Source organism: Salmo trutta, chromosome 16, assembly GCF_901001165.1.
Source record: "Salmo trutta chromosome 16, fSalTru1.1, whole genome shotgun sequence".
Lineage (NCBI taxonomy): Eukaryota > Metazoa > Chordata > Actinopteri > Salmoniformes > Salmonidae > Salmo > Salmo trutta.
Window position 1 is genome coordinate 16,176,002 of NC_042972.1, and position 27,993 is coordinate 16,203,994.

Here is a 27,993-nt window from a genome sequence, read left to right on the forward strand (position 1 = left end):
GCCAGGTGTAGCAGTCCTAAGGATTCACTCCATGGTGCTGACAAGAAAGCTATGTTGTTGGGACAGCCTCATGTAGGCCCTAACAGTTTGGATTACCCAAACTCAGTAACGTAATCTGATTACATTCCATTACTTTTAGATGACTTTCCCCTTGAGGCATTATTAGAAGAAGTCAAATGCATGTTACCAATTGAACAACATCTATTGCAGGATAAATCAATGTTAAAGTTTACATAGCTGACCATATATGGATGTTACATTTTACTTTATGGGTTGGTTATGTAGGTTTCTTCTAACCCATCGCTTTCTACTACATATAATAATATTATTAAAGTATATCTTTACATTAAAAACCAAAGTCTAACAAAATTCCAGTCATTCCAATAACTGTTATGCCCCTTGATCTGCTATCTTCAAGTATAGATTAGCCAAATTGTTTTATCTGAACATGACCCCAAAACGAAGGATTTATTAACCAGCCCTACTGTTGTTTATGATTTTGTTGTCATGGAGGACTGATTGGACTGATTGATTCCAGTTGAAAAATGCTGCATTTGTGGAATGGCATGCTTTGAGCACTACTGAAAGGGCTATTTACATGTGAAATATGAATGCCATATGCTGCATTTGCTATAGACTTATTGTTTACCTTTTTGTTGCTGACACTTGATAATATGCAGCTGTTTTAAAGGGCAAATCCACAGATGAAACAATAACAAAACAGTTGCCCTGCCTCTTTTGGTAAAAAGCTGAGGGATGGGCCTGGAGAAATGTGACCACTCTCAGATTAATATACAGAGCTATGGATGCAAGGACTGACCATCATGATATAAAAATGATAGTTTTAACCATGTTATGAGGCTACACAGTGTTTGTTTACATTTAAACAAGAGTGTGCAAAGCTATCATCAAGGCAAAGGGTGGCTACTTAGAATCTCAAATATAAAATATATTTTGATTTGTTTAACACTTTTTGGGGTTTACTACATGATTCCATATGTTATTTCATAGTTTCGATTACTTCACTATTATTCTACAATGTAGAAAATTGTTTTAAAAAAATAAAGAAAAACACTTCAATGAGTAGGTGTCTCCAAACTTTTCACTGGTACTGTATTTTTTTGTATTATTGACAAATAAAATCAATAAATCAATCCAAACTGTGCAGCGGCCAATTGATGAATGGAAAGAGACATCTGTTACAAAACACCAAGAATTAATGACATTCGGAGATTGTCAAGCCAAGCCTTCGATACAAGGTAGTGGGGAGGTATTTTCTGTTTGTCGAGATTGACATAGTCTATTTATTATGGTGTTGAAAACTCAAACCATGATAATGAAGTGCCCGAAGTCGGTATGCTTTGTTTATTGGTTGTGTGGTTATTGGTACAGAAACCTGTTGGTGGAAAATGTTTTATATAATTATAAATATGGCATCAAAATGTTAAATCTAATTTCCAACCAAGCTGATCATTGTCTGCAGCCGGCTCTAATTGTAGTGTAATGGAACAGGTAGGGAGGGTGAGCTGGTCTGAGGTAGTTGGAAAACCCTCAACCTTCTGGCCTGTAGTCCAATGTGGCTCGACTTTTCCACAAAAGCATGCTGAAGTGGCAAAGTCGATATCCACGTTTATAAACACGGGGTCGCTACATTTATTGTTATTTGTGGTGGCAAACATTTTTTGTTAATTCTATGGGGGGTCAGTTTGTTTTACAGTACAAGGGGAGGGTCATGTGAAAATATATTTTATGTTGTGGAGGGGTGCATTTTTGTTGTTGACACCTTTCGTTGGACCTCCCCCCAGTACATTTCGATCTGTCCCTTAATGTTAGAGCTTATCTTCAAAGACAAGATGCAATACTGGCAACTTAAATAGTTTCTGCGTATAGCTGTAATACAAATTGTAAAGTATCGCATACTACTGGTTACTTAGCATGATAGGTACTAATAATTGCAATAATGACGCTTATTTGCAGAAAGCCATTTCATTTTTCACGTTTGCATATGGCGATCCCTAAACTGAACCAAATCGAAGTGATCGGGAGAATCGGGACCTCTGGCTTTCTCATCCACTGTTTTGAGGAGGCGAAGAGAGATGACGCGAGGATAAAGAAGCGAAAGCGGTTTGTCAGGTGACTAGCTGGCTCAGATAATTCATGAATTTTACAGTCGACAAAAGTATGATATCTAGGTTGCTTGTACCAACATTATTGTCCATGAAAAGTTCTGCACAATATACAATTTGCCCCTGCATTTGAGACTACTGAAACGGTAAGATGATTGTTAGCGTGCTATGTTATTCAGTTTGACGTTAGTTAACTTTACTTATCTACTAATAGTGTAAGTTAGAGAGCTAACGTCAGCATTTAACTTAGTAACTACTACTGTTAGATGCAGCAGTCAGCATTATACTTAACGTTAGCTAGCTACTAGTAGCCAACTAAGTTAACAGCAAGTTTCGTGACACTGACCGTTCCTTTCACCGATACGTAATGTTTACCTCCTGACGTGGAGAAAGACAAGATTGAACAGACAGCCAGTAACGTAAGGTTGTGTGGCAACAGAGCTGGCACAACAAGCATGTCGAAGAAACCCTTGCTGAATAATTTCCCGATCTATCTACACCTGTAAATATAGCTACGTTGGGGAACGAGAAAACCGCTATTAATTGACCTTTGAATAACAACAACCCATTGTGGCAATTGTATCCCCTGTAACACATCTGCCCCTACTACTAGGCTTTGAATGCATTATGCTTGACACCGTGACTGCGGTGGTGATGATTGCGCAATACAATGTCAGTGTATTGCCTACGTCAGTGGAGAACACATCAGCAACACCAACCTGGGGACCAGAGCCTCACAGATGTTTGCAGGTCCTATACGAGGACATTGGCGAGTTAAGGTAAGCCAGTTAGGGCTGTGTTGGTCCTGTCACTATAATTGTGCTTCTTTTCAATGAACTGCATTACCTCAATGCAACATTTTGAAACATGTTAAGACGAGGTGTCAGCTCAGGTGTGACATTCACATTGCTGGAACTGTTGAGTTGTGCATTTAGTGTGGTTATAAAGACTGTAGTATAGGAAGAACAACACTTTCTCTTTTGAAATAACAACCATATACACTGTGTAGAAAATATACTGAGTTTCCATGACATAGACTGACCAAGAAAATCCAGGTGAAAGCTACGATCCCTTATTGACGTCACCTGTTAAATATACTTAAATAAGTGTAAATAAAGGGGAGGAGACTGGTTAAAGAAGGATTTTTAAGCCTTGAGACTAGAGGTCGACCAACTTATGATTTTTCAACGCCAATACCGAATATTGGAGGACCAAAAAAAGTCGATACCGATTAATCGGACGATTTTTTTATATTTTTTATTTATTTATTTGTAATAATGACAATTACAACAATACTGAATGAACACTTATTTTAACTTAATATAATACATCAATACAATCCATTTAGCCTCAAATAAATAATGAAACATGTTCAATTTGGTTTAAATAATGCAAAAATAAAGTGTTGGAGAAGAAAGTAAAAGTGCAATATGTGCCATGTAAAAAAGCTAACGTTTAAGTTCCTTGCTCAGAACATGAGAACATATGAAAGCTGGTGGTTCCTTTTAACATGAGTCTTCAATATTCCCAGGTAAGAAGTTTTAGGTTGTAGTTGTTATAGGAATTATAGGACTATTTCTCTCTATACTATTTGTATTTCATATACCTTTGACTATTGGATGTTCTTATAGGCACTTTAGTATTGCCAGTGTAACAGTATAGCTTCCGTCACTCTCCTCACCCCTACCTGGGCTCGAACCAGGAACACATCGACAACAGCCACCCTCGACGCATCATTACCCATCGCTCCACAAATGCCGCGGCCCTTGCGGAGCAAGGGGAACAACTACTTCAAGGTCTCAGAGTGAGTAACGTCACCGATTGAAACGCTATTAGTGCGCACCACGCTAACTAGCTATCCATTTCACATCGGTTACACCAGCCTAATCTCGGGAGTTGATAGGCTTGAAGTCATAAACAGCTCAATGCTTGAAGCACAGTGAAGAGCTGCTGGCAAAGGCAGGAAAGTGCTGTTTGAATGAATGCTTACGAGCCTGCTGCTGCCTACCACTGCTCAGTCAGACTGCTCTATCAAATATCAAATCATAGACTTAATTATAACATAACACACAGAAATACGAGCCTTAGTTTCCGGAGTTGACCATATTAATAACCTATCATTTCGAAAACAAACTGTGTATTCTTTCAGTGAAATACGGACCTGTTCTGTATTTTATCTAACGGGTGGCAACCATAAGTCTAAATATTCCTGTTACATTGCACAACCTTCAATGTTATGTCATTATTACGTAAAATTCTGGCAAATTAGTTCGCAACGAGCCAGGCGGCCCAAACTGTTGCATATACCCTGACTCTGCGTGCAATGAACGCAAGAGAAGTGACACAATTTCCCTAGTTTAATATTGCCTGCTAGAAAATAGGTGAGCCACACACTCTAGGAGCTCAGATGCAAAAATGTAATATCCAACGTTTCGACAGCCAAGCTGTCTTCACCAGGGTATAATCACAAACACTGCGGGATGACTCGTTTATAAAACATAAACAAATGGATAGCATATGATCATAGATTCATTTTAGACTACACAAGCTTACAAACAATTACAGTGGCAAAGTCACAATCACAAGAATGGCTTCAGATCAAAGTCTACGTTGAGACCGAAGGGAGCAAGGGTCTTTAAATTGAAGATCCAGGCAGCCTCTCGTTTTAATAATAAATTATCAAGGTCACCCCCTCTCCTAGGGAGGGTGACATGTTCGATGCCAATATAACAGAGACGAAATCGAGTGGTTTGCTTCCAAAAAGTTCCTAGAGTGTACGGCTCTCTTTTATTTTCAAGTTTTCTACTCCGCTAGCCAGCACCTCGCCTAAATAGGTTTGCGTTTCTTTTTCTTCTAATATTGCCTGCTAACCTGGATTTCTTAACTAAATATGCAGGTTTAAAAAAAATATACTTCTGTGTATTGATTTTAAGAAAGGCATTGATGTTTATGGTTAGGTACATTCGTGCAACGATTGTGCTTTTTTCGCAAATGCGCTTTTGTTAAATCATCCCCGTTTGGCGAAGTTGGCTGTCTTTTGTTAGGAAGAAATATTCTTCACACAGTCCACAACGAGCCAGGCGGCACAAACTGATGCATATACCCTGAGTCTGTTGCACAGAACGCAAGAGAAGTGACATTTCCCTAGTTAAAATAAATTCATGTTAGCAGGCAATATTAACTAAATATGCAGGTTTAAAAATATATACTTGTGTATTGATTTTAAGAAAGGCGTTGATGTTTATGGTAAGGTACACATTGGTGCAACGACAGTGCTTTTTTCGCGAATGCGCTTGTTATATCACCCGTTTGGCGAAGTAGGCTATGATTCAATGAGAAATTAACAGGCACCGCATCGATTATATGCAACGCAGGACAAGCTAGATAAACTAGTAATATCAACCATGTGTAGTTAACTAGTGATTATGTTAAGATTGATGTTTTTTTTATAAGATATGTTTAATGCTAACTAGCACCTTACATTGGCTCCTTGCTGCACTCGCATAACAGGTAGTCAGCCTGCCACGCAGTCTCCTCGTGGAGTGCAATGTAATCGGCCATGATCGGTGTCCAAAAATGCCGATTACCGATTGTGTGTGTGCCATTCAGAGAGTGAGTGGGCAAGGCAAAACATTATAGTGCCTTTGAACGTGGTATTGTAGTAGGTGCCAGGCTCACCCGTTTGTGTCAAGAACTGCAAAGCTGCTGGGATTTTCACACTCAACAGTGTGTATCAACAATTGTCCACCACCTGAAGTTGTAGTCAACATGGGCCAGTATCCCTGTGAAATTCTGTCGACGCCTTGTGGAGTCCATGCCGTGACAAATTGAGGCTATTCTGAGGCCAAAAGGGGGTGCAATTCAATATTTGGAAGGTGATCCTAATGTTGTATACACTGTGTAGACTGCACAGCAGGTGACAGGGTTTGGATTTGTCTATAATAAGTTTGAGTTTCACAGCCCAAGCTTCCAAGACATTTTCATGTCCTTTTGCCTGTCTCTCCCCATCAGAGTGCGGTTTTGGGACCTCATGCTGCTCATTCCCAATGTAGTCTTCTTCATGTTCTTGATGTGGAAACTGCCCTCAGCCAGGGCCAAAATCACACTCACTTCCAGCCCCATCTTCATTACCTTCTACATTCTGGTAGGTAACCACTTATATCCAATCTCTGGGAATAGGACTTGTGCATATAAGTGAAGTGTAGACATACAAAAAGTAGGCTCTTGCTAGATAAAAAGAAAGGCTAATTACATGTAGTTTGACAACTCTCTGACATGCTTCAGATGCTGAATATAGAATTCAGCAAAAATAAAGGAATAACATAGTGGGTTAACTGAATTCATATTGATTTATTTCGCAATATCAGATAGCAATTACTATCTCAAACATGTCTTTGAGATATTGGTTTTCTACCTTACACTGATATGAACACAATGAAACTGACAAATATGGATAATGACAAACCTGTTCGCCCCCACTGCCCACAACCCCTCTTTTTTAATGGATGTCTAACCCTTGTCCTCCCAGGTGTTTGTGGTGGCAGCGGTGGGAATCATCCGTGCCATTGTGTCCATGACCGTCAGTGCATCAAGTTCTGCCACTGTCATTGATAAGGTAAGGCCACATGTAGGGCATAAATGGTGACACACTATGAACCACCTGTGCTCAATCTATTTACAGTGCGTTCTATCCCACTTGTAGTGTGTAATAGACTTTTTGTCATCATTCACAACAGCTTAACGCTCTTTGCAACAGCTGTTGTAGATGCATAAAGACTTTGGATTTGTAATGCACTACACACAGATTAATGTTATATGGCAGTAGCCAGTAGCATAAGCCAATGAGTGTCCCCGGCTTCAGCCCATCTTGCGTGAAAAGGGGTACCTTGAGGGACTTCCGTATCCAGAAAAGCATAATATCACAGGACATTTCACAAGATGATTATCTCAGAACAGAAAGAGGGCAGACAGATGTCTGCTATGATCAGGACAAACATGGCAGATATCTGAGTGTTTCTTTCTTTTCTGAGGTAGTGTCCTGGGGAAAAATGTGTTTTATAGGTTGCTGTGATAGAAAGGATAGAGGGGAAAGGGGGAATACCTAGTCAGTTGAACAACTGAAATGTGTCTACCATATTTAACCCAACCCCTCTGAATCAGAGGGGTGCGAAGGGCTGTGGTGTACTGCATTGGCATCGACTAGCCCCCGCGATATGCAACTTTTCAGGGAAGTCAGGAACCAATATACACAGTCAGTTAGAAAAGCATAGGCTAGCTTTTTCAAACAGAAATTTGAATCCTGTAGCACTAATTCCAAAAAGTTTTGGGACACTGGAAAGTCCATGGAGAGTAAGATCCCCTCCTCCCAGCTGTCCACTGCACTGAGGCTAGAAAACACTGTCACCACAGATAAATCTACGATAATCGAGAATTTCAATGAGCATTTTTCTACGGCCGGCCATGCTTTCCACCTGGCTACCCCTACCCCGGCCAACGGCTCTGCACACCCCGCAGCAACCTGCCCAAGCCCTCCCCGCTTTTCCTTCACCCAAATCTAGATAGCTGATCTTCTGAAAGAGCGGCAAAATCTGGATCCCTACACATCAGCTGGGCTAGACAATCTGGACCCTCTTTCTAAAATTATCTGCCGCAATTGTTGCAACCCCTATTACTAGCCTCTTCAACCTCTTTCGTATTGTCTGAGATCCCTAAAGATTGGAAAGCTGCCACAGTCATCCCCCTCTTCAAAGGGGGAGACACTCTAGACCCAAACTGCTACAGACCTATATCTATCCTGCCCTGCCTTTCTAAAATCTTCAAAAGCCAAGTTAACAAACAGATCACCGACCATTTAGAATCCCACTGTACCTTCTCCGCTATGCAATCTGGTTTCCGAGCTGATCATGGGTGCATCTCAGCCACGCTCAAGGTCCTAAACGACATCATAACAGCCATCGATAAAAGACTGTACTGTGCAGCCGTCTTCATCGACCTGGCCAAGGCTTTCGACTCTGTCAATCACCGCATTCTTATCGGCAGACTCAATAGCGTTGGTTTCTCAAATGACTGCCTCGCCTGGTTTACCAACTACTTCTCAGTTCAGTGTGTCAAATCGGAGGGCCTGTTGTCCGGACCTCAGGCCGACTCTTTTCTCTGTATACGTCAATGATGTTGCTTTTGCTGCTGGTGATTCTCTGATCCACCTCTACGCAGACGACACCATTCTGTATACATCTGGCTCTTTGGACACCGTGTGAACAAACCTCAAAAACGTGCTTCGATGCTATACAACACTCCTTCCATAGCCTCCAACTGTTCTTAAACGCTAGTAAAACAAAATGCATGCTCTTCAACCGATCGCTGCCCGCCCGCCCGACTAGCATCACTACTCTGGACGGTTCTGACTTAGAATATATGGACAACTACAAATACCTAGATGTCTGGCTAGACTGTAAACTCTCCTTCCAGACTCACATTAAGCATCTCCAATCCAAAATTAAATCTAGAATCGGCTTCCTATTTCGCAACCAAGCCTCCTTCACTCATGCTGCCAAACATACCCTCGTAAACCTGACTATCCTACCGATCCTTGACTTTGGCGATGTCATTTACAAAATAGCCTGATCTTCTCAGCAAATTGGATGCAGTCCATCACAGTGCCATCCGTTTTGTCACTAAAGCCCCATATACTGTCGTTGCCAAAAGTTTTGAGAATGACACAAATATACATTTTCACAAAGTCTGCTGCCTCAGTTTGTATGTTGGCAATTTGCATATACTCCAGAATGTTATGAAGAGTGATAAGATGAATTGCAATTAATTGCAAAGTCCCTCTTTGCCATGCAAATGAAATGAATCCCCCCCAAAAAAACATTTCCACTGCATTTCATCCCTGCCACAAAAGGACCAGCTGACATCATGTCAGTTATTCTCTCGTTAACACAAGTGTGAGTGTTGACGAGGACAAGGCTGGAGATCACTCTGTCATGCTGATTGAGTTCGAATAACAGACTGGAAGCTTCAAAAGGAGGGTGGTGCTTTGAATCATTGTTCTTCCTCTGTCAGCCATGGTTACCTGCAAGGAAACACATGCCGTCATCATTGCTTAGCGCACACAGGGCTTCACAGGCAAGGATATTTCTGCCAGTAAGATTGCACCTAAATCAACCATTTATCGGATCTTCAAGGAGAGCAGTTCAATTGTTGTGAAGAAGGCTTCAGGGCACCCAAGAAAGTCCAGCAAGTGCCAGGACCGTCTCCTAAAGTTGATTCAGCTGCGGGATCGGGGTACCGTCAGTACAGAGCTTGCTCAGGAATGGCAGCAGGCAGGTGTGATTGCATCTGCAAGCACAGTGAGGCGAAGACTTTTGGAGGATGGCCTGGTGTCAAGAAGGGCAGCAATGAAGCCACTTCTCTCCAGGAAAAACATCAGGGACAGACTGATATTCTGCAAAAGGTACAGGGATTGGACTGCTGAGGACTGGGGTAAAGTCATTTTCACTGATGAATCCCCTTTCTGATTGTTTGGGGCATCTGGAAAAAAGCTTGTCCGGAGAAGACAAGGTGAGCACTACCATCAGTCCTGTGTCATGCCAACAGTAAAGCATCCTGAGACCATTCATGTGTGGGGTTGCTTCTCAGCCAAGGGAGTGGGCTCACTCACAATTTTGCCTAAGAACACAGCCATGAATAAAGAATGTTACCAACACATCCTCCGAGAGCAACTTCTCCCAACCATCCAGGAACAGTTTGGCGACGAACAATGCCTTTTCCAGCATGATGGAGCACCTTGCCATAAGGGAACAAAACATCGATATTTTGGGTCCATGGCCAGGAAACTCCCCATTGAGAACTTGTGGTCAATCCTCAAGAGGCGGGTGGACAAACAAAAACCCACAAATTCTGACAAACTCCAAGCATTGATTATGCAAGAATGGGCTGCCATCAGTCAGGATGTGGTCCAGAAGTTAATTGACAGCATGCCAGGGCAGATTGCAGAGGTCTTGAAAAAGAAGGGTCAACAGTGCAAATATTGACTCTTTGCATCGACTTCATGTAATTGTCAATAAAAGCCTTTGACACTTATGAAATTCTTGTAATTATACTTCAGTATTCCATAGTAACATCTGACAAAAATATCTAAAGACACTGAAGCAACAAACTTTGTGGAAATTCATATTTGTGTCACTCTCAAAACTGTTGGCCACGACTGTACTACCCACCGCTGCGACCTGTATCCTCTCGTTGGCTGGCCCTCGCTACGTATCCGTTGCCAAACCCACTTGCTTCTTGTCATCTATAAGTCTTTGCTAGGTAAAGCCCCGCCTTATCTCAGCTCACTGGTCACCATAGCAACACCCACCCATAGCACGCGCTCCAGCAGGTATATTTCACAGGTCATCCCCAAAGCCAACACCTCCTTTGGCTGCCGTTCATTCCAGTTCTCTGCTGCCAATGACTGGAATTAATTGCAAAAGTCACTGAAGCTGGAGTCTTATATCTCCCTCACTAACTATAAGCATCAGCTGTCAGAGCAGCTTACTGATCACTGCACCTGTACACAGCCCATCTGTAAATAGCCCACCCAACTACCTCATCCCCATATTGTTATTTTTTTGTTGCTCTTTTTGCACCCCAGTATCTCTACTTGCACGTCATCATCTGCACATCTATCACTCCAGTGTTAATGCTAAAATGTAATTATTTCGCCACTATGGCCTATTTATTGCCTTAACTCCCTAACCTTACTACATTTGCACACACTGTATATAGATTTTTCTATTGTGTTATTGACTGTGTGTTTGTTTATCCCATGTGTAACTCTGTTTTTGTCGCACTGCTTTGCTTTATCTTGGCCAGGTCGCAGTTGTAAATGAGAACTTGTTCTCAACTGGCCTACCTGGTTAAATAAAGGTGAAATGAAAAAAAATCGACATTCACGTCTTCGGCACATGGGGAACAGTGGGTTAACTGCCTTGCTCAGGGGCAGAACGACAGATTTTTACCTTGTCAGCTCAGGGATTCGATCCAGCAACCTTTCGGTTATTGGCCCAATGCTTCTACCTGCCAGGCTACCTGCCGACCTGCACACCTTTGAGAATGTGGATAAATCCAAAACAAATGCTAAAATATTAATAATTTATTTGGACGTCATGATGCCCAAAAAGTGTGTGGTGCAGAAAAGTGCATATATAAAATGACACTGATCTGAGGAGAGCGGATAAGTAAAAGAGAAATGCAGATTAAGGAAAGGTGAAGAGCGGCAGAGGCGTTTTGAGATGACTGAGATGTACCTCTTCTCAATGTTGTTGTCTCCTTTAGGTGCTGTGGGAGATCAGCCGTTTCTTTCTGCTCACCATGGAACTCAGTGTTATTATCCTGGGACTGGCTTTTGGTGGGTCTTCCAATAACCACCACAGTATTTTGATTCATAACGACATCTCCTGCAACTCAAAGCCACTATACAGTAGCCTGGTCCCAGAATCAGCTTATGCTATCATGTCAACCGCTTCATAGCCTGGGTGCCAGTCTGTTTCTGCTAACTGTAAAAGATATGAAAACAAACACTACCAAGCACATGCTAAATACAAAGATTTTTTAGGACAATATGGAGAAGTACATGACTAATGTGTGTGTCCGGACAGGGTACTAAAAACAGCACATTAGTTAAACAAATGTGCAAGGTACAGTCAAAATGTTTAATGATCTGCAAAACTAAAACACTTCCTGTCGGCCCGTCTCACTTCTGTTGTAAGACTTGGGATGACTTGGTCACTGCAACTGGTATGACTACAGTCACACATATAGTCATGCACTGTAAAGCAGAGGTGGATATATGAGTTGTTTAAACTTAATGTGTTCTTAGAGGGGGATGGGATTAGGCTGTTTACAGGCACTATAAACAGTAAAGCTGTATGCAGCTTTTGGCATAGCCAGGGGTGTGAGCAGGACAAATCTGTATTATTGTTTCGTCAGGAAAAATCCCATCCCTGACTATTACTACAGCATTTAAAATTCTGTTTTTATTTGAATTGGCATGGTGGAATCATCGTCATATTACATTCACTTTGTGTCCGTTTCCAGTATTAAAGACCAACGCACTCAACTCCTTAGTGGTGCTGTTGAAAGCATGGCTTCTAAACGTTTTCTCTGTTGACAGGCCACCTTGAAAGTCAGTCCAGTATAAAGCGTGTGCTGGCTATCACTGCTGTACTGGCACTGGGCTACTCAATCACACAGGTAAGACTACAGTCCTGAATGCTATTTTTTAGTTTGACGATATTTTACATTTTTACTATATTGTGCCCTACGGACCAAGACCCGGGTGTTAGAAGCTGAACCAATCACAGCTCCATAGATACCACGTTTCCTCTTAGCTAGGCCTATTCCCCTTGCACCCTCAGGGCACACTGGAGATCGTGTACCCCGACGAGCATCTGTCCGCCGAGGACTTCAACATCTACGGCCATGGAGGACGGCAGTTTTGGTTGGCCAGCTCCTGCTGCTTCTTCCTGGTGAGTGGCTAGTGGCTGCAAAGCAAATGCAGTGCTTTGATTATTTTAAAAAAAAATCTTATTAATGTAATTGTATAAAATATAAAGTTAAATTGTGTTCAAATAATACACGGACAGAGAGAGGATTTTAATCAGTCATATGTTTTGAGAAAGGGTAGAATTGAACTTGCGTGTCCCACACATTTGGACATGCAATTTAGCCGTCTCATAGTTTGGATTGGAATGAAAATAAGCACCAATGGATCCACCACTGTGAACACAAAGCACTAACTGAATAAACTGTTTGAGAGTAAAAAAAGGATAACACTGGTCCTTTTCCTTCCAGGTCTACTCTTTGGTTGTCATCCTTCCCAAAACCCCGGTGAGGGAGAGAATATCTCTGCCATGTGAGTTATTGGGACATTTTATTCACCAAGCAAAAGTATGTAGACACCAGCTCGTTGAACAACTCATTCCAAAATCATGGGCATTAATGTCCCCCTTTTGCTGCTGAAACAGGAAAGGGCCTTCCCCAAACTGTTGCCACAAAGTCGGAAGCACAGAATCGTCTAGAATGTCATTGTATGCTGTAGCGTTAAGATTTCCCTTCACTGGAACTAAGGGACCTGGCCCAAACTATGAAAAACAGCCCCAGACCATAATCTAAACTTTACATTTAGCACTATGCATTGGAGCAGGTTGCGTTCTCTTGGCATCCGCCAAACCCAGATTCATCCATCGGACTGCAAGATGGTGAAGCGTGATTGATTACTCCAGAGAACGCGTTTCCACTGCTTCAGAGTCCAATGGTGGGGAGATTTACACCACTCCAGCCGACACTTGGCATTGCACATGGTGATTTTAGGCTTGAGTGCGGCTCCTCGGCCATGGAAACCCATTTCATGAAGCTCTTGACGAACAGTTCTTGTGCTGATGTTGCTTCCAGAGGCAGTTTGTGACTTGGTAGGACAGATGATTTTTACTCGCTTCAGCACTCGGCGGTCCCATTCTGTGAGCTTGTGTGGCCTACCACTTCGCGGCTGAACCGTTGTTGCTCCAAGACGTTTTCACTTCAAAATTACAGCACTTACAGTTGGCCCGGGGAAGCTCTAGCAGGGCACAAATTTGACCAACTGACTTGTTGGAAAGGTGACATCCTATGACGGTGCCACGTCGGATGTCACTGAGCTCTTCAGTAAGGCCATTCTACTGCCTGTGTTTGTCTATGGAGATAGCATGGCTGTGTGCTTGATTTTTCTAAACCTGTCAGCAACGGTTGTGGCTGAAATAGCTAAATCCACTAAGTTGAAGGGGTATCCACATACTTTAGGCAATGCCGTGTATAGATGGCAGAGGGTTTTTTTCAGGGTCCTTTCCTCATCTACCACAGTTATTTTTGACTATCTCATATGTTAATGGTAAGCTGGAGAGTGGCCTAGTGTTCTATACAGCTGTCAACATTCTACAAGGAAAGAGCCACATAATCAACATTATATAATCATTAACCAGATTACCCTGGATACCAGACTTAGATGAGTGATAACTCAGTTCTAGAATGTTGTCATTGATGAGAATGAATCTAAAAATCTATTGACATATATTCACATTCAGAATTGTTTAATTGATTGTTTAGCCATCCAGAGACCAATGTTCAAATGCACAGTATCTAGTTTTTAGGAGTGGTCTGTCATAGTTCAGCAGCAGTAGATTCTATAGCTGCAGAGGTAATGCACACCCCTTGTTTCCTCTTGGTCCCCTCCCTCCACAGCTAAGAAGAGTTTTTATGTGTATGCTGCCATTCTGTCCCTGCTCAATCTGGTCCAGGGACTGGGCAGTGCCCTTCTGTGTGCCGGCATCATAGAGGGGCTCTGGTGAGTGGCTGCTTCTGTGTGTAGAAGGAAAATATTCCAATGGCTTTGAACATGTGCTGGAGATTCAAGAGTTTGTTAAGTAAAAGACTAAATCATCACACTACGATTTATTCTAATGAAGGTCAAAACAGGCTTGAAAACATTCTTATCAATCACACTTTGAAACATTTATCACAGCGCGTAGTCCCGTTTAACGTTTGTGTTTAATCAGTCAACTGTAGCCTAACTGCAAAGCAATGGATTCTTAAGGTTTTAATCTGCTGGCCTGTTATGATAGTGTTACGTAGACCTTATAGCTGATGGACCAAGTACATAATAACTGATGGTCCAAGTAAAAGGGACATATCTGAAATTCACTTTCCCCTCAAAGTGGAGCAGCTTGTTTGGCGTGTCCATGTTCTGATGTTTTCTGTGTAGCCTAACTGAAGCCAAGTGTTATTCTGGTGCCGGGCCTATGGAGCTCTTCAAATTGTATTAGTCACATGAGCCGAATACATTAGGTGTAGACCTTACAGTGAAATGCTTACTTACGAGCCCCTTTCCGACAATGCAGTTAAAAAAAAAATACGGATAAGAATAAGATAAATAACAAGTAATTAAAGAGCAGCAGTAAAATAACAATAGCAAATGGATCTGTTGGGTCGGTATGCAAATTGGAGTGGGTCTAGGGTTTCTGGGATGATGGTGTTGATATGAGCCATGACCAGCCTTCCAAAGCACTTCATGGCTACAGATGTGAGTGCTACGGGTCGTTAGTCATTTAGGCAGGTTACCCTTTGGTTGCACATTTAACATGGTGATAGAAATGTAGTAAAACGGATTTAAGTTTCCCTGCATTAAAGTCCCCGGCTACTAGGAGTGCCGCCTCTGGGTGAGCGTTTTCTTGTCTGCTTATGGCGGAATACAGCTCATTCAATGCTGATTTACAGCCAGCCTCTGACTGTGGTGGTATGTAAAACAGCTACGAAGAATACAGATGAAAACTCTCTCTTACCAGATGCAACTGATCTGTCCTGCCGGTACATCTTCTAACCAGCCAGCTGTATATTGATATTGTCGTCATTCAGCCACGACTCCATGAAGCATAAAATGTTAGTTTGTCATGTCCTGTTGGTAGTTTAATCTCCCGCGTAACTTGTAGATTTTATTCTCCCAAGGATTGCACGTTTGCTAGTAGAATGGAGGGAAGTGGGGGATTATTCGATCACCTACGAATTCTCAGAAGGCAGCCCGCCCTTAAGGTACGGCTACTGCGTAGGGGTCACAGTCAGCCCCCTGTTAAAGTTTGATTTGTTTCTGTGTGATTTGAGCAGCTGCGTGGATGTCACCACCTTCATCTACTTCTCTGTGTTTGCCCCACTCATCTACGTCACCTTCCTCAAAGGCTTCTTCGGGTATGTAGATCAAAGGCCAAAAACTATGGCTTTGTCTGAAAATGTTACTTGATGTCAAATCCTTGCTTCGGCTGTCCTTTTGTCTTTTTTTTCTCAATTCCTCTCAAGGCTCATTGAGGAGGGGTTCAAAGGAGGGGTCTTAGATCCTCTGATCCAATGCGCTTTGAGATGAATTGAGGAAAGAAGGATGGAGGACACGGAAATGTTCTTGAATGAATGTTTGGTCGCTTTTTACTGCCACCTTGTGATACAATCTCTCTCTCCGGTCGTCTTTGGTCTCTTTATCCCTCTCACTTTCTCTCCTCGTCCCTGTCTACCATCTGTCTTCATCCTTCTCTCCTCCTTCCTCCAGCTCAGAGCCCAAGGTCCTCTTCTCCTACAAGTGTCAGGTGGACGAGCCTGACGACCAGACGGATGTCCACCTGCCCCCCGCCTCAGGCCTGGGCCACAAGGAGCAGCTGGAACAGGGCTCCTTCTACCCCGGCACCCAGATAGATGGCCTGACTGCTGCAACCATGGGCACCGGCATAGCTGCTTACCTGGACGATGTGGCCTCTGGTCCTTTCAACAGCGACCGCTGGAGAGCCATCAATGCCTGAGAGGAGAGGAAATGAAAAGGTAGGATAGGGGATATTGGACTTGTTGAGTGGAGAAGTTGGAGTTTGCTATGGCGCTCTCTCCCTCCGGAGACACTGTGAATTGACTCTCATTTCAGCGCCTGTCTGTTCTCCATTTTGGATCTTGCTGCCTTGTCCATTCTGGCTCAAACATGACATTTTCCCCCAATACCTGCAGGGGATATTTCTACAACTTCAGTCAAGTATTATCCCCCCTGTAAATTAGTGTGTGGCTGACCAAGATAAGAAGATAATGTAAAGGTAATGTCCGATACATTTTCATTGAAGGATTACAACTGAGGTAAAGTCCATTAACTGTGGCCTTGTATTAGATTTGTAATCGTCTTGTATTGAATAACTGCCTCACTCCCTATAGGCCAGCCCTGTTCTTATCACGCTAGGAGCCTTCTCTAAATTACATCACTAATAATGAATCAAGTGTGCTTAATTATTTTTTTAATGTTTGATATCAGTGCTTTTGTCCCCCTCTTGTTGATGATCGAAATCCTACAGTGTAACGTCATGTACAAATTGAAGACCTGTTTGGCTTGAGTCTATAGGGACTTGGTATGCCATGTCAGACAATTAGCAGTGCAACTGGTATCTATGTAACTTGCTGCTGGGGCTGGGAGAGACCCAAAATGGATGCCATGTCGCACCCGCGTCGCCTCTACCTATTTTATGTTATTGTTAGGCGTCGGTTTTAGTTATTTTAGTGACTGCTTGGTTTTATGTCGATCGGTAGTTCCATCAGCTGATCATTCCTGGTATTAAAGGTGCTTATGACTTAAGTAAAACTTTCCAGCCACCAATCAAATGAGATGGAGAAGGCAGGAACAGCACTTGTGGCGAAACAATGTATTTTGTGGACATTTTTATTTCAAGAAATATTCATGCCCATATACATTGGATTCAACTGAAAAGTGAGGTTATTTTAACGACTTGAAATTTGTTTTCACTATATGAAATGATTGATGAAGTCAACTTATGGGGTTTCCCTTGTGTTCTTTATAGTCAACCCTGATTTCATCACAAAGAAAGATCAACTTTTAAACAAAGTCCATCTGATTGCTCATGATGCTCAATGCAAACTAAATACCAATTTTCATGAAGCCCTACTTCCTTGTCTTAATTCCTACTTGTATGTCTGCTGTGAACTTAGTTGCCCACAACACATGGCTTGCTGGGAAAGAAATTCTATTGGTGGCTGAAAACAATGTCATTCCAGTTTGTGTGAATTACGATGTCACTTTTTTGATTTTAGTTTTGTTTATGCCCCTCTTGATTTTGTCACTGATATTCATTCCCCTAACGATTAATGTTATGTTTGCTATGATAAAATGTGAAGTGGGTGAAGTTATTCATGTGACATTATAGCATCCAGTGGAGGCTAGTGAGGGGAGGATGGTTCATCATAATGGCTGGAACAGAGTAAATGGAAAGGCGTCAAACACATGGAAACCATGTGTTTGATGTATTTTATTCCAGTCATTACCACGAGCCCGTTCTGCCCAATTTAAGGTGTCACCAACCTACTATGATAGCATCACTACCTATTATAAGAGACATTTATTTTTTTCATAAGCGTATGCCACCACAAAACAAGTGTTTTTTATATTGTCATTGTAGGATTTTATACAAGTCTTCTGCTTTGCTCTTCCCAATACCTGCCCTGCATCAACAGACTCTGTTGCTTGCTCTCAAACACTGCCTTATATTTCTAGAGAAATGTCGGAAGAGTTGCGTTTGAGGTACAAAATTATACTATACTCAAATCATCATGAATAAGGTCTCTGGGTGTGGGTTTCAAATGCAAGTGCAGTCATGTTAAAGATTGAATAAAATATTTAAGATGGTAAATGAAAGAACTTTGAAAAAGAGTGAGGGTACTTGATGCCAGCAATTTGTGAACAATTTATAGCTCAATGATACACTATTAAATTAAAATAAAAGAACGGTGTTGATGTGCTTCAGCATTCCATGAGAGACTATTAAAATATGCTTCCTTTTCATTCCTATAGCCTGCCCATGTGTATTTTCCTTGGACTGTGTCTCCCCTTGGTGTTTTGTTGTGGTATTGCATATGGAAAGTGGTCCCAGTAAATGTTTCAGTTGTGCATGGCATGCAGTGTTTCAGTTGTCTGGGGTTAGCCAAAGCTGAATGTATGGCATACAATTTTATATATATTTTGGACTAACCAATCATCTTTCTTGTACAAACATGCACAACATTTGGAGATTTAGATTTCTGGGAGGCAGGGGATGACTACAGAGGTACAATTCCCAGCCCCTTTATGGTCGCCTTATGATGCATGATAAAATGTAATTGCATTCTGATTATTTTATCCACCTATACTGTGGAGAATACTGCATGTCCTGGAAAAGTGACCTTTCCTTTTGGAGGCCCTAAGCAAGATTTGGTTTGAAGGGGGGGGGGTCACTTCACAAGCAGAATATCTTAGTGCCCCCCCCCTCTTGATGGTGGAGAGAGACATTGTTTTTGAAGTACATTTCCTGTAATTCTACACATTTTGCCATGGGGTCCCACATGACAAAATTCTATAGTATATTTTGGTATAAATACAGAGAATGCAATATTTTATACTATTGTGTTCACTGTAGTTTTTTTTGCTGACTTTATTGTAGTGTTTTTGCGGACATGACTAGTATACTGTAGTGTGGTTGTGGACATTACTGTAGTGTACTGTATTTACTATAGTGTTTTTATTTTATTATCTTGGACATGTGGGTGCTTTCTCATTGAGGAAACATACAGGACAAATACTAAAAGAGCACATTTTCCAAAACCTGTAGGTAGGACTGGAGTCTGAATGGGTAGTTCAAAGCTTCTGCTCTTTTCTATAACCTGTAGGGAACACAATATATGGTCTATACTTTGGCATGTAAGTTTTTTTTTTTTTTTTTTTGGTGGACATTACTTTAGTATTTACTAGTGTTTTTTGGGGGGATAATACTGTAGTATTTCCAATAGTATACTACAACATTCTATAGGAAGTACTACACATGATCGAGGGATACATGTGTGTAGTGTATTCTACTTTATAAACTGGGTGGTTCAAGCCCTGAATGCTGATTGGCTGAAAGCTGTGGTATATCAGACCGTATACCACGTGTAAGACAAATTTACTTTTTACTCTTCTAATTACGTTGGTAATCATTTTATAATGGCAGTAAGACACCTTGTGGGTTTGTGATATGTGGCCAATATACTACAGCTAATGGCTTTTTCTAGGCACTCCACATTGCGTTGTGCATAAGAACAGCCCTTAGCATATTGGCCATATATACTATATATACAAAAGTATGTGGACACCCCTTCAAATTAGTGGATTTGGCTATTTTAGCCACACCTGTTGCTGACAGGTGTATACAATCGAACACACTGCCATGCACAGCTCAGTGACTTTAAACCTGGCACCGTCATAGTATGCCACCTTTCCAATAAGTCAGTTCGTCACATTTCGGCCCTGCTAGAGCTGTCTTGGTCAACTGTAAGTGCTGTTATTGTGATGTGGCAATGTCTAGCAGCAACAACTGCTCAGCCACAAAGTAGTAGGGCACACAAGCTCACAGAACAGGACCGCTGAACCGCGTAGTGCCTAAAAATAGTCTGTCCTCGGTTGCAACACTCACTATCGAGTTCCAAACTGCCTCTGGTAGCAACATCAGCCCAACTGTTCTTTGGGAGCTTCATGAAATTGGTTTCCATGGCTGAGCAGCCGCACACAAGCCTAAGATCACCTGGTACAATGCCAAGCGTCTGCTGGAGTGGTGTAAAGCTCACCGCCATTGGACTCTGGAGCAGTGGAAATGCGTTTTCTAGAGTGATTAATCACGCTTCACCATCTGGCAGTCAGTCAGACGAAACTTTGTTAGGTGAATGCCAGGAGAACAAGAGAAAAACTTCTGATGCACAACCAAATTTTGAAATTGCACCTAGTGACCCTGACTGAGTTCCTAAAGATGCCTGGAACTGGTCCTGTTTCTTGGAGTATTTCGTACATGAGGCACTGCTGTCGCTCTCGCACTATTGTAGATCTGTCAAATACTCTACAGTAGGGCAGCAGTTGTTGAAATACAGGTGAACACAAGCCGACAATGGGAGCCTGTGAAAGTATGTGGAGAAAAATGTAATTCGACATGAATCAGAATGAGGTCAGTCATTCATGGAGTTAAGCTAAGCTACCACTTGGGAAACGGCGACTTTCATTGCTAAAGTAAAATAATTTGGCGACAGAAGTTAAATGCAACATAAAGTCACTGATATATTTTAAATACATACTATTAAGTTGCTATAGCTCTTGTAAACTGTAGGCAGTATAGAATTGTTAAGGCTGCGTCAATTCAATTCTGGTATCAGAACAAAATTTAACACTAGGCTACTGAATATATTTTCAGCTGTTTATTAATAGAATTAGTGAAGCAGAATAAATGGTAAATACAATCTTCGTATATACGGGTTCACTGTAACACCTCGCAGGGCAAACAGAGAACTGAAATGACATCATAAGTTCTTCATTAAATACTTCTTGACAGACGTAGTTCCCTCTCCCTGAGGGCCTGTCATAGTAGAGGCTTGGGTGTGGTTTAGACTTACTCCAGCCTATCGTTGGCGTGCAGGCTGGTCCCAGCCTCTAGACGCATCTTTGTTGCCAAGCATAGTTGTCTTCTAGCTTATCTTCATGTGTGTACCTGAGAGTCAGACACCCAAGGACAGTGCCTGTTTTTATGCTACAGTTAGGACAGTTTCTGCTTCCATTCTACCAGCCCCTCCCGTACACCTGTCCTTGAGCGGCCCCACAACCAGGCATTGTGTGTGTGTGTGTCACGAGTCTACTCAGCCTACACTACTAGTAACCAGCAACCCTCCAGTTAGTCATGTCTATTATATGTCGCTCAATCTATGTTAATACAATATAAACCTCTTATGTTTAGCATTAGTATTCATAAGTTATGCACCACAACTAATCTTATTATATAGGTTTAAATAGTTGTATTATATTGGTTATGCAAACAAATAGTTGGTCAAAACCTAACAGAATGGAAATGGTGTGTATTATATCGCAAATGCAAGTAGCCCGCATTCTACTGTCATGTATTCCCGTGTCCTCAAATGAACTCGGTCTCGGTTACCCCAGCCCGCTATGCGTCGTGGTCTGGCCAGCACGCAACACTAGCAGCTGGTAGGCTACAATAAGACAATGAAACTTTTAACCGTAATAGAGCTCGCCAGTTTGTAATCCTATTACCCTGAAATGAGTTACCTCTGGTTTGTTCAGCCATCCCTAGGGGAAAATTAATGGGGAAAGAAGAGTATTTTGGAATAAACACCCCGAAAATAAGGTTTGAGGTTAATATAGGCTTTGGAGATTTTATTTGTTTTGCTCTATGATATAATGGCAGTCAGTTAACATGACCACTACATAAATGCTTTAAAATTCACAAAAAGTGACGTTAGCTGATGAAGATTATCTCATATAACAAAACATAAAAGATCTCCGAAGGGTGAACTTCCCCTATGCACCCTTCTAGTCCGTTTCAGAATACATTAGAAGTGTATTATAAGGCATTAAAAAGGATGTTATAAATCATTATACATGTACTTCATAGAAAGTGTTACCCTTAGATTTTATCAAGGTTTCCTTTTTTACACAAAAACCTTAGAATATATGAAGTACATGTTGTTCAAAGTTTAACAACTCACATTTGAGAAGGTTCATTATTTGATTGTTTCCATATTAAGGGGCCTAACCTAGGAACACATCTGTCCTCTCGAAGATGCATGCAGTTCTCTCTGTCTCTCCCTAACTCTTACCTCCCTCACTCGCTCCATTTAACCCTACTCTTCTGGCAGAACCAGGAAGTCCCTCCCCCTCCCACAAACTCTCTTCTGCGCTAACAAAACTGATCTGAGTCTCTGTGTCGTCTGTCTGTTTGCGAGTGAACAACAACAGTTTTAATGTCTCAACAGGGAGTTCTGCTGGACCAGGACCAGTTCTGTTGTTCTGTCTGTCTGGATATACTGAAGGAGCTGGTTACTATTAACTGTGAACACATTTACTGTAGGGGCTGTATTGAAGGCTGCTGCGATCAGGATGATGACACTCCAAGGCCTGCTCTGAAGAAAAATAACATGTTTTCTGTGGTGGTAGAAAAACTAAAGAAGATAGGCCTCCAGGCTGCTCCCCCTTCTGCTCTGTGCTATGCTGGACCTGGAGATGTGGCATGTGATTTCTGCACTGGGACCAGAAAGCAGAAAGCCCTCATGTCCTGTCTGGTATGTCTGGTGTCTGCTGTGAGACTCACCTCCAGCCTCACTGTGATATTCCTGGACTAAAGAAACACAATCTGGTCAAAGCCACCCCACATCTACAGGAGAAGATCTTCTCTCGTCATGACAAACTGCTGGATATTTACTCCTGTCCCGGTCAACAGTGTGTTGGTTTTATTTGTACAATGGATTAACATAAAAGCCATGATGCAGTGTCAGCTGCAGCAGAGAGGACTGAAAAACGAAGGCAGCTGGGGATGAGTCAGCAGAAGGTCCAGGAGAGAGAGAAGGAGCTCCAACAGGCTGTGGAGTCTCTCAAGTGCTCTGCACAGGCAGCAGTGGAGGACAGTGAGAAGATCATTACTGAGATGACCCGCTCCATTGAGAGAAGGCGCTCTGAGGTGAAGGAGCTGATCAGAGCCCAAGAGAAGGCTCAAATAAGTCGTGCTGAGGGACACCTGGAGCAACTGGAGCAGGAGATAGCTGAGCTGAGGTGGAGAAGCGCTGAGCTGGAGCAGCTCTCAAACACAGAGGGTCACATCCATTTCCTCCAGTTATCGGTCTCTCTCCAGTCCCAGTGTATCTTCAGACTTACCCAGCATCGCTGTCCGTCCTCTTCAAAACTTTGGATATGTGAGTAAGACTTAGTCGAGGGGGAAACTAGATGACTTCCTTAAAGGAGAATGGACAGCGATCTCCACTACAGTCATTAAAGTGGATGTTTTACTGCCTCCAGAGCCCAAAACCAGAGAACAGTTCTTACAATATTACTGTCAGCTTACACTGGACTCAAACACAGCACATAGAGAACTCTCTCTGTCTGATTGGAACAGAAAAGTGACCCCTACACTCCATGCACAACCATATCCTGATCATCCAGACAGATTCATAAACACCCGGATGGTGCTATGTTGGGAGGGTCTGTCTGGATGATGTTACTGGGAGGTGGAGTGAAGTGGGTTTTTGCAGCAGTCTCAAATAAAGACATCAGCAGAACAAGGAGTGGTAATGCATTTGAACACTGACAAGTCCTGAAGTTCAGTTTTCATTAATGGTGGTTATCATTTTAGACACAATGTTGAGACAAAAGTATCAGGTCCTCAGTCCTCCAGAGTAGGAGTGTACCTGGACCGTAAGGCTCTGTCCTTCTACAACATTTCTGACACAATGACCCTCCTCCAGAGTCCAGACCACATTCACTCAGCCCCTCTATCCTGGGTTTCGTCTCTGGTACTGCTGAGCTGTGTAAACTGATAGTTGTCACATAGATGCTACCGTAGTCATGCTGATGGTGACGGTCCCCAGTTGTGATGATTCATTCTGTTCTGTTTTTCTGTACACTCATTTTTTTCTGACTGATTTGATCTAAAGAGATTTAATGAATAAAAATGTAATGTTTTAATCTTGTATGTTCACATTCATCATGATGTATGCTTTTTATGTATATTGGTTGGCTATGGCATTCAGAACAATTGATATCTTTCTCAATTGGTTCTCTGCCACAAATACTTTTTCCTCGCTGTCAAGGAACAGGTAGTAATACTTACTACCTAACTAACCTACAGTTGAAGTCAGAAGTTTACATACACCTTAGCCAAATACATTTAAACTCAGTTTTTCACAATTCCTGACATTTAATCTGAGTAACAATTCCCTGTTTTAGGTCAGTTAGGATCACCACTTTTATTTTAACAATGTGAAATATCAGAATAATAGTAGAGTGATTTTATTTCAGCTTTTATTTCTTTCATCACATTCCCAGTGGGTCAGAAGATTACATACACTCAATTAGTATTTGGTTTGCATTGCCTTTAAATTGTTTAACTTGTGTCAAATGTTTCGGGTAGCCTTCCACAAGCTTCCCACAATAAGTTGGGTGAATTTTGGCCCATTCCTCCTGACAGAGCTGGTGTAACTGAGTCAGGTTTGTAGGCCTCCTTGCTCGCACACGCTTTTTCAGTTCTGCCCACAAATTTTCTATGGGTTTGAGGTCAGGGCTTTTCGATGGCAACTCCAATACCTTGACTTTGTTGTCCTTAAGCCATTTTGCCACAACTTTGGAAGAATTCTTGGGGTCATTGTCCATTTGGAAGACCCATTTGTGACCAAGCTTTAACTTCCTGACTGATGTCTTGAGATGTTGCTTCAATATATCCACATAATTTTCTTTGTTCATGATGCCATCTATTTTGTGAAGTGCACCAGTCCCTCCTGCAGCAAAGCACCCCCACAATATGATGCTGCTACCGCAGCGCTTCACGGTTGGGATGGTGTTCTTCAGCTTGCAAGCCTCCCCCTTTTTCCTCCTAACATAACGATCGTCACTATGGCCAAACAGTTCTATTTTTATTTAATCAAACCAGAGGACATTTCTCCAAAAAGTACGATCTTTGTCCCCATGTGCATTTGCAAACCGTAGTCTGGCTTTTTTTATGGCGATTTTTGGAGCAGTGGCTTCTTCCTTGCTGAGCGGCCTTTCAGGTTATATCGATATAGGACTAGTTTTTCTGTGGATATAGATACTTTTGTACCTGTTTCCTCCAGCATCTTCACAAGGTTCTTTGGTGTTGTTCTGGGATTGATTTGCACTTTCGCACCAAAGTACATTCATCTTTAGGAGACAGAACGCGTCTCCTTCCTGAGCGGTATGACGGCTGCGTGGTCCCATGGTGTTTATACTTGCATGCTATTGTTTGTACAGATGAACAGGGTACCTTCAGGCATTTGCAAATTGCTCCCAAGGATGAACCAGACTTGTGGAGGTCTGCATTTTGTTATCTGAGGTCTTGGCTGATTTCTTTTGATTTTCCCATGATGTCAAGCAAAAAGGCACTGAAAAATACATAGGCCTTGAAATACATCAACAGGTACACCTCCAATTGACTCAAATTATGTCAATTAGCCTATCAGAAGCTTCTAAAGCCGTGACATAATTTTCTGGAATTTTCCAACCTGTTTAAAGGCACAGTCGATTTAGTGTATGTACTCTTCTGACACGCTGGAATTGTGATACAGTGAATTATAAGTGAAATACTCTGTCTGTAAACAATTGTTGGAAAAATTACTTGTTTCATGCACAAAGTAGATGTCCTAACCGACTTGCCAAAACTATAGTTTGTTAACAAGAAATTTGTGGTGTGGTTGAAAAACGAGTTTTAATGACTCCAACCTAAGTGGAGGTCATCTTCCGACTTCAACTGTATATGGGTCGGTTTCCCGGACACAGATTAAGCCTAGTCCTAGACTAAAAAGGATGATCAATGGAGATTCTTAATGGAGATGTCCGGGAAACAAGCCCCACGTTTGTCCTTTATGTTATTGACTCAACAATGAGTCAATAGCTTCTGATAGGCTAATTGACATAATTTGAGTCAATTGGAGGTGTACCTGTTGATGTATTTCAAGGCCTATGTATTTTTCAGTGCCTTTTTGCTTGACATCATGGGAAAATCAAAAGAAATCAGCCAAGACCTCAGATAACAAATCTTAATTTGCCACTCAGTATATCAGTGATGTTCTGAATTCTACTATGATATCTTTGGAGATTGATGGTCTTTTAAATCAACTATCCAGAGTGAGGAACACATTATGTTAGGTCTGCTACTGTTCAGGGATTAAATAAGGGCCATGGTGATGGCTGTTTTTAACTTGTAATTGTTCCAAATGGTTCCCTATTCCCTACGTAGTCTACTAGGGTGCTTTTGACCGGGGCCCGTATTCACAGGGAGTCTCAGAGTTGAACTGCTGATCTAGGATCAGGCTCCCCGTCTTATTCATTATAGGTTAAAAGGCTAAACTGATCCTGGATCATGACTCTAACTCTGGGAAGCTTTGTGAAAGCGGGCCCAGGACCAAAGTGCTGCCCAACATAGGAAATAGGTGGTATATTTTACATTTGCTCACAACCCATGTTTCCATCCACAGTTTTTATGCGAGTAAAGTTTTACCATATAAAAAACAACATGACAGCTGTGATGGAAACAGGAAGTTTCGGTACAATATTCTAAATGCCAACAGACAAATACAAATGTTCTCGCGCTTATCCATAATAATAATCATCGCTTAGACTTGCCTACCCGCACTGTATCTGCGAGCTGTTGGCTAGAGCGCACGTGCCAAGACCACAGTAAGCACATTTGCTATTTAATGCAACAGTTTGTCACAAAACTATCGGTAGAGTTGAAAATGCAATGGAAACACATAGAAATGTAGATTTTTTATTCGGTACATGAAAACTTCAGCTAAAAAGTACATTTTGTGTGCACTACATCATCACGGACTGATTTCTATCCACAACAAATCCGTTTGGTGGGAAACTCACCACTGGCGCAATATTTTCTTTATGCTGATTTTAGAATATTCGCATGAAAGGTTTCCATCCAATTGGCTACAGACTATCTACTGTCATCAAAACATTGAAATATGGTGCTGTAACGTTAGTCATCCTTCGCCTTTGTTTTTCATTTTATGTGTGTTTTTGTGTTATGTTTTCCACTGTTCCTCAAATCAATAAACAATTCATCACAAAAAAAGGAAGATTGGTCACCCTTGCTCTACAGATCTTCACTGTCACATGTGTTGTTTTTTCACGTGTGTCATATATCCTGTGTGTAGGTTTGAGCGGGAGCATGTCCAGGTTCAGGAGCAACTGTCTCGGCTGGCCCAGGGGGGAGAGATGCAGCAGTGTGCCAGGCAGCAGCAGTCTAGGCAGCAGCAGCAACAACCTCAGCAGGGGGGAAAGGGGAGGCCCACGACGAGCTGAGAAGGGCAGGACCCATGATGGCCTGATGAAAGCCAAACTGGTGTGTCAGTGGGTTCCTCTCTGCTGCCCTCTACAGCTACTTTAGGGACATGTCTCACTTCCACATTTATCACTCCGTTATCATAGAAATTAAAGACATAATTATGTCCAAATAATAAGTGAGTGCGTGCTCGTTACTCTTATAGAAACGGTATAATGGCGTCTATTGTAATACCTGAGTATGTCAAGGGAAATGCCACAGTTACATCATAAAGATTACAGCGTATTAGCCTGAAATAGGTTCCAGTACTCATTTTGGGTGCCGAAACGCTTGTTTGTTTGATGATATTGTTAATTAAAAAAAATCAAAGAAAATAAAAAATTAAAAGAAGTATTTTTTAAACTGTAAGGATAATAATTCAACCATAGTTGTTTAAATGTTTATTGCTTGCCAACATT

At 41.8% G+C, this 27,993-nt stretch overlaps 1 protein-coding gene, 1 non-coding gene and 1 pseudogene across 7 annotated transcripts; 2 read left to right on the forward strand and 1 right to left on the reverse strand.

Annotated features, from left to right (window-relative positions):
- The first annotated feature begins 1,783 nt into the window (after positions 1–1,783).
- LOC115150179 (transmembrane protein adipocyte-associated 1 homolog) lies at positions 1,784–27,928 on the forward strand. Of its 6 annotated transcripts, XM_029693181.1 has the most exons (12): positions 1,785–2,272; positions 2,740–2,905; positions 6,138–6,270; positions 6,655–6,741; positions 11,448–11,520; positions 12,286–12,365; positions 12,530–12,640; positions 12,966–13,026; positions 14,388–14,490; positions 15,804–15,884; positions 16,237–16,502; positions 27,408–27,928. In XM_029693181.1, exons 2-11 carry the CDS (start codon positions 2,754–2,756, stop codon positions 16,481–16,483), a joined length of 1,128 nt encoding a protein of 375 aa, XP_029549041.1. In that variant the 5' UTR covers positions 1,785–2,272; positions 2,740–2,753; the 3' UTR covers positions 16,484–16,502; positions 27,408–27,928. The 6 variants fall into 6 exon arrangements, with proteins under 6 accessions (XP_029549043.1, XP_029549042.1, XP_029549041.1 ...); XM_029693183.1 differs by lacking the exon at positions 27,408–27,928 and having other exon boundaries at positions 1,784–2,272; positions 16,242–16,427; XM_029693180.1 differs by lacking the exon at positions 27,408–27,928 and having other exon boundaries at positions 1,786–2,133; positions 16,237–18,521.
- On the reverse strand, positions 19,249–19,301 carry LOC115151217 (U7 small nuclear RNA). Its single transcript, XR_003867235.1, has one exon. It is a non-coding gene; the product is annotated as a U7 small nuclear RNA (small nuclear RNA).
- LOC115150178 (tripartite motif-containing protein 16-like) lies at positions 22,459–24,195 on the forward strand (annotated as a pseudogene).
- Positions 27,929–27,993: the final 65 nt, after the last annotated feature.